The 14442-nt window shown below is 40.8% G+C and overlaps 1 protein-coding gene across 2 annotated transcripts in view; it reads left to right on the forward strand.

Annotated features, from left to right (window-relative positions):
* The window catches only part of LOC129832310 (immunoglobulin superfamily member 11-like), a 121986-nt gene extending 107830 nt beyond the window's left edge, over positions 1-14156 (forward strand). For both annotated transcript variants that reach the window (XM_055896278.1, XM_055896279.1), the window contains 5 exons: positions 242-449; positions 876-1031; positions 2174-2296; positions 6318-6465; positions 9074-14156. In XM_055896278.1, coding sequence (XP_055752253.1) covers positions 242-449; positions 876-1031; positions 2174-2296; positions 6318-6465; positions 9074-9599 — 1161 coding nt within the window. In that variant the 3' untranslated portion in view covers positions 9600-14156. The remainder of the gene's footprint in view (positions 1-241; positions 450-875; positions 1032-2173; positions 2297-6317; positions 6466-9073) is intronic.
* Positions 14157-14442: the final 286 nt, after the last annotated feature.

A 14442-nucleotide genomic window follows, 5' to 3' on the forward strand; every position in this document is an offset into this window, starting at 1 on the left:
CCAGGATAGACACAGTTGGCCACAGTTTCATGAACTCACATCCGGATGTACAGTGTTCCATTGAAATAGAAGTGGTCATTCGCACATGCTAGAAAAATAACAGAAAGGCCTGCACACTGTACGTTCCTAATGACCACCTAATGACCAACATCTCGATCCATAGGATCTTTGTTCGGTCAAACTAATGATATTCCATAGAAACGGCGTGAGTGAATCTCTGCCTTTGTCTTTCTCATCTCAGGTGATCATCTACCAAGGTGGCCAAGTGTTCAGTCTAGCCAACCACTTAAATGGCCGGGTGGGTTTCGTGGCCACCATGCCCAGCACAAGTGCCTCTATCTTCATCAACAACACCCAGCTGTCAGACACGGGGACATACCAGTGCCTGGTCAACAACCTCCCCGACAGAGGGGGGCGCAACATCGGGGTCATCGGGCTCACCGTGCTGGGTAAAACACACACTACTGCATTAGAATTACAATTAAGGGGTTGCATACTATGCACATATAGTCTGGAAACTCTAACTTGACTACAGACCAGGCTACGGTGCATAGCCTACTGTGATAAAATGGATGCATTAAAACTAGGAAGTGTAAGCGCATTGCATATTGTAAGAATTCTATTGTATGACATTTCTTTTGACAAATGAGTGTGCTAAGCTGGTTTTAAAGATGACTCTTATAGCATGTTGGGACACCACAGTTCTGTATGTGTATACTATAAGTACAAGATCTGCTTTAGATAGGAGCATCTGTTAAATTACTAAAATGTAACGTAACATGTAAGACCCGATGCCTCTTCAGGAGGCTAGGATCTGTCTGTGCTGATTGCTAAGGTACTAACTATACCCATATATCTCCTTTCTGTCTCTCCAGTGCCCCCGTCGGTGCCCTCATGCCGTGTCCAGGGCACGCTGGACGTGGGCGCTGACATCATGCTGATGTGCAGCAGTGAGGAGGGGATCCCCACACCCAGCTACACCTGGGTGAAACTGGAGTCGCTGCCCAAGCTGCCCCACACCGCCATGCAAGGTATTAAACCCCTGGCCATGGGCGTGCCCTTTTGCCCCACCTTCGCTGGTAAATCAACAAGTATCTTTGGTAACGTCACCGTGGCTTCCGCCCACCCGCCCCCAACTCTGCCCCTCAGGGTGCCACCACCCACCCTGGTCCAGTTCAGGGCCTGCATTCACAAAGCATCTCAGAGTAGAAGTACTGATATAGGATCAGCTGGTCAACAGTTCCAGTCATTGTATTCATTATGATCTACAAGGCAAACTGATCCTAGATCACCACTCTACTCTGATACTTTTTTTTGAATACGGACCAAGTTTTGTGTGTGTGTGTGTGAGCCGTGCAGTGGCCTCTCCTCTCTCTCTCCAGCTGTGTCATCACAGCACAGTGTGATTCTTACCGTACTACACTACTGCTCGCTTCAACACAAGACTACCCTCCACAAGGACTAATCGGCTTAGGTTTTCTTCATCACTCCTCCTCCTGCCTGTCTGTATTGTTTTACACAGTAGATATCAACTGTACCAGCACTGCCACCATGATATCTGTCTGCAAAACAGCCCATGTTGCAGAGAAGAGGGTAGGGGTGAAATCTAGGCCAGTAATCTGGATTAAGTGCTTATGTGGTTTGTTCCAAGCTCCTATGGTAGCCTTTTCTTAAAGGCAGTTGTGTAATATAATGTAATTCCATAAATTATCAGACGTATGAACAACGGCACTGTAATTGGGTTTATATCAGCAAGGCTCTGTATAATGTACAAAATATACACCAGCCGTTTTACGGGAAGTGATTTGGTGCACTCTATTGTTTTTTTTCCAGTAGTCCCAGTTACTGTACCTTATCCTAAAGCAAGTTGAATAATGCTGTTATGTAAAGTAACATATCTGCATAATACTAAATAAGATGTGCTCAACAACAATGTCAACTGCCTAAATGATTTTGAAATGATTTTGGTCATTTAAATTATTTAAGTAATGTATGAACGTTACAAGCAAATGGTTACATGAATTATTAGTCCTAAAGGAATTTCATTCATATTTAATCCCAATGCATTTTAATGAGATGTTTTTGTGTCTTGTCTATTTGTTCTGGGGTTGTGGATGGTATTCCCCAGTGATGTTTTAACCCTAGACTGGCATGGTTTGTGTTTAAACCCCAGACCAGATGCAAGGGACCGTAACACTGAGGAACATCAGTACCAGTACCTCTGGTCTGTACCAGTGTACAGCCTCCAACGCCATCGCCAAGAGCACCTGTCTACTCAACCTGCAGGTTGTGGCACGTAAGTACCCAACATACTGATGACATAAGCACGGCTTTGTGCAGTACCACTCGGAATAAAACATTTAAAAAAACACTAATCGGAACTTATCAATGTTAAATCCTTAAAAATATTGATTTTATTGTTCAAAATTATTTCACTCTGGATATACTCAAGGATTATTTTTTTTATTTTTTCATTTGTAATTTAAAAAAAAGTGGTAGATCAGCTTTAATATTGCAGATAGACTGTGGCTTCTATCAACGTCTGCATCATTTCCAATACCCTATATATATTTTTTGTAAATACAGTATATACAGTACATGTCAAACGTTTGGAATCACCTACTCATTCAAGGGTTTTTCTTTATTTTAATTTTTTTCTACATTGTAGAATAATAGTGAAGACATCAAAACTATGAAATAACATATGGAATCATGTACACTACCGTTCAAAAGTTTGGTGTCACTTAGAAATGTCCTTGTTTTTGAAAGAAAAGCACTTTTTCTGTCCATTAAAATAACATAATTCAATCCAGAAATACAGTGTAGACAGTGTTAATGTTGTAAATGTCTATTGTAGCTGGAAACGGCTGCTTTTTAATAGAATAGCTACATAAGCGTACAGAGGCCCACTTTCACCAACCATCACTGGGTTTTCTAATGATCAATTAGCCTTTTAAAATGATAAACTTGGATTAGCTAACACAACGTGCCATTGGAACACAGGAGTGATGGTTGCTGATAATGGTCCTCTGTACGCCTATGTAGATATCCATTAGAAATCAGCCGTTTCCAGCTACAATACTCATTTACAACATTAACAATGTCTGTATTTGTTTTTTTTACATGGACAAAAAATGGCTTTTCTTTCAAAAACAAGGACATTTCTAAGTGAACCCAAACATTTGAACGGTAGTGTAGTAACCAAATAAAATGTTAAACAAATAAAAATCAAAATATATTTTAGATTCTAGATTCTTCAAAGTAGTCAAACTTTGCCGTGATGACAGCTTTGCACACTCTTGGCATTCTCTCAACAAGCTTCATCTGGAAGGCTTTTCCAACAGTTTTGAAGGGGTTCCCACATATGCTGAGCACTTGTTGGCTGCTTGTCCTTCACTTCCCGGTCCAACTCATCCCAAGCCATCTCAATTGGGTTGAGGTCGGGTGATTGTGGATGCCAGGTCATCTGATGCAGCACTCCATCGCTCTCCTTCTTGGTCAAATAGCCCTTACACAGCCTGGAGGTGTCTCCTCATTGTCCTGTTGAAAAACAAATGATAGTGGGACTAAGTGCAAACCAGATGGGATGGCGTATTGCTGCAGAATGCTGTGGTAGCCATGCTGGTTAAATGTGCCTTAAATTCTAAATAAATCACTGAGTGTCACCAGCAAAGCACCACCACACCTCCTCCATGCTTCAAGGTGGGAACCACACATGCAGAGATCATTCATTCACCTACTCTGCGTCTCACTAAGACACAGCGGTTGGAACCAAAAATCTAAAATTTGGATTCATCAGACCAAAGGACAGATTTCCACCGGTCTAACGTCCATTGCTCGTGTTTCTTGGCCCAAGCAAGTCTCTTCTTCTTATTGGCGTCCTTTAGTAGTGGTTTCTTTGCAGCCTTTTGACCATGAAGGCCTGATTCATGCAGTCTCCTCTGAACAGCTGCTGTTGAGATGTATCAGTTACTTGATCTCTATGAAGCATTTATTTGGGCTGCAATCTGAGGTGCAGTTAACTTTAAGGAACGTATCCTCTGCAGCAGAGGTAACTCTGGGTCTTCCTTTCCTGTGGTGGTCATCATGAGAGCCATTTTCACCAAAGTTCTTGAAATATTCCAGATTGACTGACCTTCATGTCTTTAGGTAATGATGTACTGTCTTTTCTCTTTGCTTATTTGAGCTGTTCTTGCCATAATATGGATTTGGTCTTTTACCAAATAGGGCTATCTTCTGTATACCACCCCTACCTTGTCACATCACAACTGATTGGCTCAAACAAGGCACGCCTGCTAATTGAAATGCATTCCAGGTGACTACCTCATGAAGCTGGCTGAGAGAATGCCAAGAGTGTGCAAAGCTGTCAACAAGGCAAAGGGTGGCTAATTTGAAGAATCTAAAATATAGTTTGATTTGTTTAACACTTGTTTGGTTACTACATGATTCTATATGTGTTATTTCATAGTTTTGATGTCTTCACTATTAATCTACTGCAATGATGTGCGCTGAGAGTCGGGAAGCAAGTTCAGGGAGTGAGTGTTTTAATAAAATATACAGAACATAATACAAAACAAGAACCTCGAACAACGCACAGACATAAAACAGAAACAATGACGCCTGGGGAAGGAACCAAAGGGAGTGACATAACAAGGGCAGGTAATCATGAAGTGGTGGAGTCCAGGTGAGTCTGATGACGCGCAGGTGTGCATAACGATGGTGACAGGTGTGCGCCATAACGAGCAGCCTGGTGACCTAGAGGCCTGAGAGGGAGCACACGTGACATCTACAATGTTGAAAATAGTAAATATAAAGAAAACCCTTGAATGAGTAGGTGTGTCCAAACTTTTGACTGGTTCTGTATATTTTTTGTAAATGTTCTTTATTATTTTATTATTATACCACCCCTCCCCTAATTGGAGTAAATTAGTGGACAACAATAATTTGTCTTCCACTTTGAGCTTATACATACTACATACATTTCCTGGACAGTAAATTTTACATTAGTTATATTTTGTTTGTTTTTAGTCCTATCCTTCAGCGACTCCAGGAAAACGTTGTTCCCACGCTCCCCCTCTCCCAATTCCACCCCTGCCAGTGGGGAGTAACACTGTCACCTGAGTTATTATGCTGCTACTGCACTCGCCTGACCCTGCCTTAGAGTAGTCAGTCGCTGACACCAGTGGCAAATTTAGTGAGTGGCTCATTTGGGGTTTGTGACTGTCAAGGAGTAAATGGCATGTCACCGGTTGTCACCAGCGGGGCAGCTGTGGCTGTGGTGAGTGCGCTGACAGAGGCACGGGGGGCTGTCTGTATGTCTGTCTGTCTGTCAGGGAGGGGACCCACTGTTAGATCAGGAGAGTGATCCTATAAAATCTTTATCGCCACTCAGCAATCTGTTCAGCTGTCAACAACGGCAGCGTCATTCTCCCAGCGTATGTTGCAGCATGTATGAGTAAACACCTTCCAGGGTACTACTCTCTCTGATCTGTAGAACAAAATACTGACCTAAACGGCCCTCATAGTGGAAATGGCTAGTATTAATACACAATTCTGTTGTGGTTTTTAAAACTCACTAACAAATTGTTTTCTGATAAATCACAATGGTACAGGTATCATAGATATTATGGTTCAGATATTATGCTAAAATTCAAACATCATAATAGACATCCAAATGAAATCACACTTCAGTCCAATGAAATCTTTCCTCCAATTCACTATGGTAGCATAATAGAGCCATTTGCATCCATGGATATATTCAATGTACTGTATTAACATATTAGAGCAAGTAGCTTTGTTGGCACAAATGAAAAGTTGCCTGATCAAATAGACAGGGACCGCTGTGTGTATTTAACTCATTAAGAAATATTCACAGACAGCACAAACTCCCCGTGAACACAGCTTTTCTTCTCCATTCCTCCCTCCCTGCTTCCCTCTTCAAAGTATTTACCTGGGGGGGATGAGTGAGGACATCATTACAGGTCCTGGAGAACCACGGGGCATTTTGTTGGCGTTCAACCAAAGCTCCTCAATGTTTTATTCATGTCATAATGCAGGGCTTACTCGAGTGGCTTCATGCCACGGATGAATAGGTGTTTGTGCTGGAGCTAGCAGTATTGAAAGTAGCTGTTGTAGGGGCATGACCGATCGTGTGTGATCTAGGTCCCGTTCATTAGGGAAAACCGAGCAAAACGTTATGTATTGGAAAACAAGTGTTTCATATTTGAGAGGTTCAGGTAGTTCATTTTCTTCTGTTTTGTACTTAATGAACATGACCCCCAGGACTTAGTCTCTCTCTCTCTCCCCTGGTCCTTCAGCTCAGCCCCAGAGTGTGGGTCTCATAGCTGGCACCATCGCCACGGGCGTGTTGGCTGTCATCATCTGCTCTCTACTGGTGCTGGTGACACTCTTCTATTGGAAAAACAAGAACAAATACGAGGAGGAGGAGATACCCAACGAGATCAGGTGGGTTTTCCATTGACTTCCTGCTTTCTTCCATTTCCCGCACCTCTCTGTCCATCTATAGCAACACACTAGTCTAAACATTAGACTCTGAACTCACCGTAATTGTTCTGGTGCTGTGCATTTGATAGGCTACATAGACTATGGAGTAGACAAGTTTTGAAAACGGAGATATACTGTATCTTTGAAATTGGATGATTACCCTTTTGAAGTTAGTTTTATCCATTTGTTAAGGTGTTAAAACTTTTCTTCATCACACCCCAATTTGTCATTTCAAATACTATGTGAATTCTCTGTCACTTGTATTAATGGCCTGCTATTCTTCTTCTAAATTACTTCATAAATCAATTTGAAGATAAATCATTGTTGAAATGTTTCAGCTCTGAGCGAGTGGGATAACATCTGCCTCATTTGGGTGTTGATAATGTCCCTGAATTTAAATGTGGTCTCAGTGTGGTGCCTCTGCACTTATACCACTGACAATTAAAACAAAATGTAAACAAAATGTATCAGGACCAAGCTGTGGAAGTGAATGTCACTCCTCATAGAGTGATAAAAAGTTTAAGAATGGACCTCTTAAACCATCTTTTTTTAAATTCCAGTTTTAACCACTTGTCTTTATTTTATGTTGGCCTTCCCAATCATTACAAGCACTATTCCGACTAATAGGATACTAGTATTGAATATATAATATCATGAAACACAACAGGCCACTGTGGCTCATCTGAAGCCAGAAGTAAATATATTATCTCTAATGTAGGTGTGCCAAAAGGTGCCCCATACTGTAGCTGTTTAACTATACATTTTTAAGATAAGTCATGCATATTGCATGTTCATTTAATAGACTGTCTCACTTAAATCCCTTTTTATACCAGAGACATCCACATCGGTATCAGGTTTCATCTGCGAAGAGAGAGTGTTCAAAACAGTGTTATATCTAATTAGTGGAGCTCAAACACAAAACCTTCTTGGAAAAGTTTTTACATTAAACATTCGCAGTAAGGAACACTGACTGCTCAGACTGGTGTTGCAAATGGATTTGCCTATTTAAATGTTCATAACTTTGAAAGAAACCATTATTTTAAACCAATCCCACTATTTGCAATTATGAGTCCATTTCCGACTAGCGTTTTCATTAACAGCACAAAAAAAACAGTAGAACGTAAGCTGCAGATGACTTCATAGGGCATTGACTAAACTTCCAGTCAGAACTGGAAGGGAAACCTAATTGTGTATTCAGATGATATTTGGATATTGCAACACACTTGTTAACGTAAAAGCACCAAATACGTACACTACCGTTCAAAAGTTTGGGGTCACTTAGAAATGTCCTTGTTTTTGAAAAAAAAGCACTTTTTTTTTTTGTCCATTAAAATAACATCACATTGATCCGAAATACAGTGTAGACATTGTTAATGTTGTTAATTACTATTGTAGTTGGAAACAAATAGTTTTTTTTATGGAATATCTACATAAGCGTACAGAGGTCCATTATCAGCAACCATCACCCCTGTGTTCCAATGGTATGTTGTGTTAGCTAAAAAAAACTACTGGCAGCTTCATTAAATAGTATCTGCAAAACACCAGTCTCAACGTCAACAGTGAAGAGGCGACTCCAGGATGCTGGCCTTCTAGATAGAGTTGCAAAGAAAGAGCCATATCTCAGACTGGTCAATAGAAATAAAAGACTAAGATGGGCAAAATAACACAGACACTGGACAGAGGCACTCTGCCTAGAAGGCCAGCATACCGGAGTTGCCTCTTCACTGTTGACGTTGAGACTGGTGTTTTGCGGGTACTATTTAATGAAGCTGCCAGTTGAGGACTTGTGAGGTGTCTGTTTCTCCAACTAGACACTCTAATGTACTTGTCCTCTTGCTCAGTTGCGCACCGGGGCTTCCCACTCCTCTTTCTATTCAGGTTAGAGACAGTTTGCGCTGTTCTGTAAAGGGAGTAGTACACAGCGTTGTTCGAGATCTTCAGTTTCTTGGCAATTTCTCGCATGGAACAGCATTCATTTCTAGGAACAAGAATAGACTGACGAGTTTCAGAAGAAAGTTCTTTGTTTCTGGCCATTTTGAGCCTGTATTCGAACCCACCAATGCTGATGCTCCAGATACTCAAATAGACTAATGCCGGCCAGTTTTATTGCTTCTTTAAATCAGAACAGTTTTCAGCTGTGCTAACATAATTGCAAAAGAGTTTTCTAATGATGATCAATTAGCCTTTTAAAATGATTAACTTGGATTAGCTAACACAACATGCCATTGGACCACACGAGTGATGGTTGCTGAAAGTGGGCCTCTGTACGCTTATGTAGATATTCCATTAAAAATCAGCCGTGTCCAGTTACAATAGTCATTTAAAACATTAACACTTTCTACACTGTATTTCTGATCAATTTAATGTCATTTTAATGGTCAACAAAATGTGCTTTTCTTTCACAAACAAGGACATTTCTAAGCGACCCCAAACTTTTGAACGGTAGTGTACGTCACATATGATGTTGATGGAAATACGATAAAGAGTGACATATTACTTAAGAGATTGAGTTGGATAGGAAAAACTGTTAACCCTATAGTGACCTCCCCGTGCCCTTTGTGCTTTACAGGGAGGACGATCTGCCCCCTAAGAGGTCGTCGTCAGTGAAAGCGTTTCACGCCGACGCCTCATCCTCGGAGAACGACACCCTGACGTCCACCAACACCTACAACAGCCGCTATTGGCACAACCCCAAGCCCAACTACGACACCAACTCCTACACCCGCTACAACGGCGACACGCGCCAGACGTTCTCTACGGGGCAGGCGGGTCACACAGGTCAAACGGGGGGACATGCAGCGCACACAGGACACGGGACGCTAGCTCCGCCGGGCTCCGCCCCCCTGGCCCGCCAGGTCTACTCCAATGGTAGCCACACCCTCCCCCCGCCCAAGACTCTGGTGGTCACCACCAACTCCGCCCCCTCCCCTCCCGCCATGGTGCGCAGCAATGGCTCGGTGAGCCTGAAGCCCGTGACGGTGGCATCGCATGGCGGGTACACGCACTCGTACGCCGTAAGCCAGGCCACGCTGGAGCGCATGGGCGCCGTGCCCGTCATGGTGCCAGCCCAGAGCAGAGCAGGCTCTCTGGTCTAAAGTAAACTGTTACTGTGCTGAACCAGCCTGCCTCCCCACTTCTCTGATTCTCCCTTTTTAACTCAAAAACAGGATTTGACAATACCAACTTCATCTAATGCCAACATCTCCAAGTACAGGACCCCGTTTAAAAGCAGCTTCAGGTGTTCTATTCCTATTGGTTGGTTTTGTATCTCTTCTTGGGTGTGGTTGTCTCTCACTGGTTCCTTGGATTAAATGGCTGTAACCAGTGGGATTATCGCACAAAAGTTACACATAATCTTCTAACTTTTCAGGTGATTGTGGCTGTGGGTTTTGGACTCGTCACGACAGTGAGCATTAACCGTTTAATCTCTGTTTTAACCACATCTAGACACTCCGAATCCTGCAAGTCCCAGGGAGAGGCATCCGATCGTGCATGTATATTCCATTAAAAACTAACAACCAGATTCTTGCTATTATTTCATATCACTCAGCTATTGCGGTGATAATAATTGTTTCGTATCTTAAAAAATGACAGAGATGTTCTTTGATTCACTGCAGTGGTCTTACATGAACAGAACCATAGTGGTGGAAATGGCCTTAGAAGAGCAGAAAGTTACGGAAGGGATTTCTGCTGAAGTACCAAATAGCAGAGACAACAGAATGGCACAACACAGTAGGCTGGTCCCGTAATTGGACAGGGGTTTTCTGATTCTGTCCATTAGTTCCTACTTCAACATGTTCATTTGTTTTTGCACAGTAGCACACTTTCATCACCAACTCCCCTGAAGAAATGTCTTATTATAGAACGGTCTTACTGAATGCATCCCCTTACCTCTACAGTGTTACGAATTCGAGAGATATACTGTAGCCTCTCCAGCGCAAACTTGTAAGGGTTCAGCATTTATATTGATTAGGTCCAGTATTGATATCTATGGTCTTACCTCAAGGTTCTATTATATATAAAAAAAAAAAAAACTTTCCCTGAAACTTGAATCTGCAGTTTGAGATGTACTGACAGTGTTTGTGGAAGTATGTGCTATTGTAAACATGCTGCTGATTCGTTTGAACAAAATCCAATTCTCACATCAGTGCTGCTTTGACAATAAAACATAGTATTTATATAAAACATCTTATTTGAAACATCCTTTCTAAGAAAAATGATATTTAAGCGGATTTCCCTTGAGAATGCTAACAATTACTGATTTGTACCTACTGTAAATATTGTAACTACTGGTAGGCTAGGTTGTGAATTGAAAAGAAATACTTTTATTTCCAACGGATGCATATTTTACAACTCGTGTGTCTTAATTTAATAAGAGGTCTATTCATTTCTGTTAACAAGACACTGAACTGGGTTTTGTAGACTGTTGTCTTGCGTTTGTTAAGAAGGGATGTCTGTTTTTTTTTTTTTTACAACTAGGAGTCCTCTGTGGGCGCAGCTGCAAGTTTGGGCGGTGCAATTCATACAAAATGGCAAAGTATCACAGAAACCTGTGTACTAAAATGACTGTCTGCATTTCTTGATAGTAATAATAATAATGTAACCCGAGTGTAAAGAAATGTATACTCTACCAATTGTTTTCCAGGGCAGTTGGATTTTTTTACAGCTCCAAAATTCCAGCACTAAATATCCACAATGATAGTTGAAAATAAAGTGAATACCACCTGTATGAAATATCTAGGTTTGTTCCAGCAGTGTTGGAAAGTGTTGCTATTGAGGTAAGAATCAGAGCGTTTCGGGGAGACATGTTGTTTTGCCGTTTTTAGACCTGAAACTGCTGATTTATGTTTTATGTGAATTTTACAATATTATCTATCCTGCTCTTTGCCTCGGAAGTCCTATTAATATTCGACTTCATCTTTCACTTGAAAGACACTATTGATATTGTGTGATATTAAATGTAAAAAAAAAAAATTACTATTCATTTTAGGGTAACCAAAAAACTTCACTCTTGAGACAAAGCGTCTTCTGTATTTGGTGTCAGGATCTTTCTCGTTCAGTCTCTACATATACTGTACACAATGATAGCTGTGGTCTCCACAGTATGAATTCGGCCATTCAATGTGCTCAAGCTGAGTGTTATTGAAGTTCATTGAAATATGCTCCAGTGAGAATCCATTAGACCTATTCAATTAAACGCCCTCAAGTAAATCAATAAGGATGGTAAGCGGAACTTTCTGTCCTGAAGCAATAAAGACCAACCAGGTGAACCACATTAGGAGGACTTGTTGATGTACAAGATCTTTATCAAACTCTTCCTTTTCTCACACACAGCTCATTGGCTGAGGTCCCTGCTCATTGGCTTATGTGTTATGTCTCATTCCATCTGTCAGGGAACCAAGATTATATTCATAACTTAATCATTCAAAAAATATTGCCTAATTTTAACTCAAGTCGGCCATGACTAAAACACTGTTGGGTATGATCAGGTAATACTCACAACTTTGGAGAGTATTCTTTGCGTATGTTTGGCGTTCAGAGACTTGTTTCAACATCAGAGTGCATCCATATGATTCATGTATGTACTCTTCTGTACAGTGCCTTCAGAAAGTATGCATACCCTTTGACTTATCACACATTTTGTTGTGTTACAGCCTGAATTTATTGAAAAGGAAATACAGAAATATCTCCTTTACAAACTATATGTATTCACACCTCTGAGTCAATACATGTTAGAATCACATTTGTCATTGATTACAGCTGTCAGACTTTCTGGGTAAGTCTCCAAGAGCTTTGCACACCTGGATTGTACAATATTTGAACATTATTATTTTCAAAGTTCTTCAAGCTGGTTGTAGATCATTGCTAGACAACCATTTTCAAGTCTTGCTATAGATGTTCAAGCTGATTTAAGTCAGAACTATAACTTGGCCACTCAGGAACATTCACTGTGTTCTTGGTAAACAACTCCAGTGTAGATTTGGCCTTGTGTTTTTGGTTATTGTTCTGCTGAAAGTTGAATTCATTTTCCAGTGTCTGGTGGAAAGCAGACTGAACCAGGGTTTCCTCTAGGATTTTGCTTGTGCTTGGCTGAAAAACTCACTAGTCCTTAATGATTGCAAACATACCCATAACATGATGCAGACACCACTGTACTTGAAAATATGGAGAGTGGTACTCAGTAATGTGTTGTATTAAATTTGCTCCAAACATAACACTTTGTATTCAGGACAAAAGGTACATTGCTTTGCCACATTGCAGTGTTAATGTAGTGCTTTGTTGCAAACAGGATGTATGTTTGGAATATTTGTATTCTGTACAGGCTTCCTTCTTTTCACTCGGCCATTTAGGTTAGTGTTGTGGAGTAACTACAATGTTGTTGATCCACCCTCAGTTTTCTCCTATCACACCAACTCTTTTAAAGCACCATTGGCCTCATGGTGAAATCCCTGAGAGCTTTCCTTCCTCTCCGGCAACTGAGTTAGGAAGGACACCTGTATCTTTGAAGTGACTTGGGTGTATTGATCCACCACCAGAAGTGTAATTAATAACTCCACCATGCTCAAAGGGATATTTAATATCTGCTTTGTTTTCACCCATTTACCAATAGGTGCCCTTTGCGAGGCATTGGGAAACCTTGGTCTTTGTGGTTGAATCTGTGTTTGAAATTCACTGCTCGACTGATTGTATGTGTGGGGTATTGTATGTGTGGGGTAAAGAGATGAGTTAGCCATTAAAAAAAATCATGCTTAACACTATTATTGCACACAGAGTGAGTCCATGCAACTTATTGTTGGTATTGGTATTTTATTAGGATCCCCATTAGCTGTTGCAAAAGCAGCAGCTACTCTTCCTGGGGTCCACACAAAACATGAAACATTACATAATACATAATATGTGAGCACATTTTTACTCCTGAACTTATGTATGCTTGCCATAACAAAGGGGTTGAATACTTATTGACTCAAGACATTTCAGCTTTTCAGTTAATTAATTTGCAAACTTTTCTAAAAACACAATTCCACTTTATGGAGCATTGTGTATAGGCGAGTGACAAAAAAATCTAAATTGAATCCATTTTAAATTCAGGCTGTAACACAACAAAACATGGGAAAAGTCAAGGGGTGTGAATACTTTCTGAGAAGGCAGTGTGTATGTACTGCTGAAGCTGCTGAAAACCCAGGGTTGTTCACTAGCTTGTTGTGTCTGGTCAGACAGACAGACAAAACTGCTCTTTAACTCTGAAAACTATTTTTAAAGAGCCACAGGTTCATGCCAGATGAGGTAAGGGTATCTGTTTCCTTGGTTAGACATCTCTTGGGGCGAATCCTAACTTCCACTTAAATGTTTACTTAGTCAAGCATTGATGTCAATGGGAGACTAAGTAAAAATTCAACTTAAAAGTTAGGATTTGTCCCTTAATGACCCTGGACCGAAACACAACTACTTGAACTAAACCCAAACCCAGAAGTGATGGTGGATTGTCTGCTGTGGCCATAAGTTCATCAGGTCATGTGTATATAGATATTATATTGCCAATAGTAAACATTGTAAATATGTAAAATATATATTGTGTTTAAAAGTTGGATTGATATGAAATATGACATTAACACTGGAAGTTGCAATTAATAAATATTGTTAATACATTCTAACTGTAGTTGTGTTAATAGACTTATTATTTTAGGAATACAGCTGATCTTATTGGTAATATACACCGATTATGCCAAACATTAGGAGCACCTTCCTAATATTGAGTTGCACCCCTTTTGCCCTCAGAACAGCCTCAATTCGTCAGGGCAGGGACTCTATAAGGTGTCGAAAGTGTTCAATAGGGATGCTGGCCCATGTTGACTTCAATGCTTCCCACAGTTGTGTCAAGTTGGTTGGATGTCCATGCCTTGAGACAATTGAGACATGGATTGTGTGCCATTCAGAGGG

This window comes from Salvelinus fontinalis, chromosome 33 (assembly GCF_029448725.1).
Source record: "Salvelinus fontinalis isolate EN_2023a chromosome 33, ASM2944872v1, whole genome shotgun sequence".
Lineage (NCBI taxonomy): Eukaryota > Metazoa > Chordata > Actinopteri > Salmoniformes > Salmonidae > Salvelinus > Salvelinus fontinalis.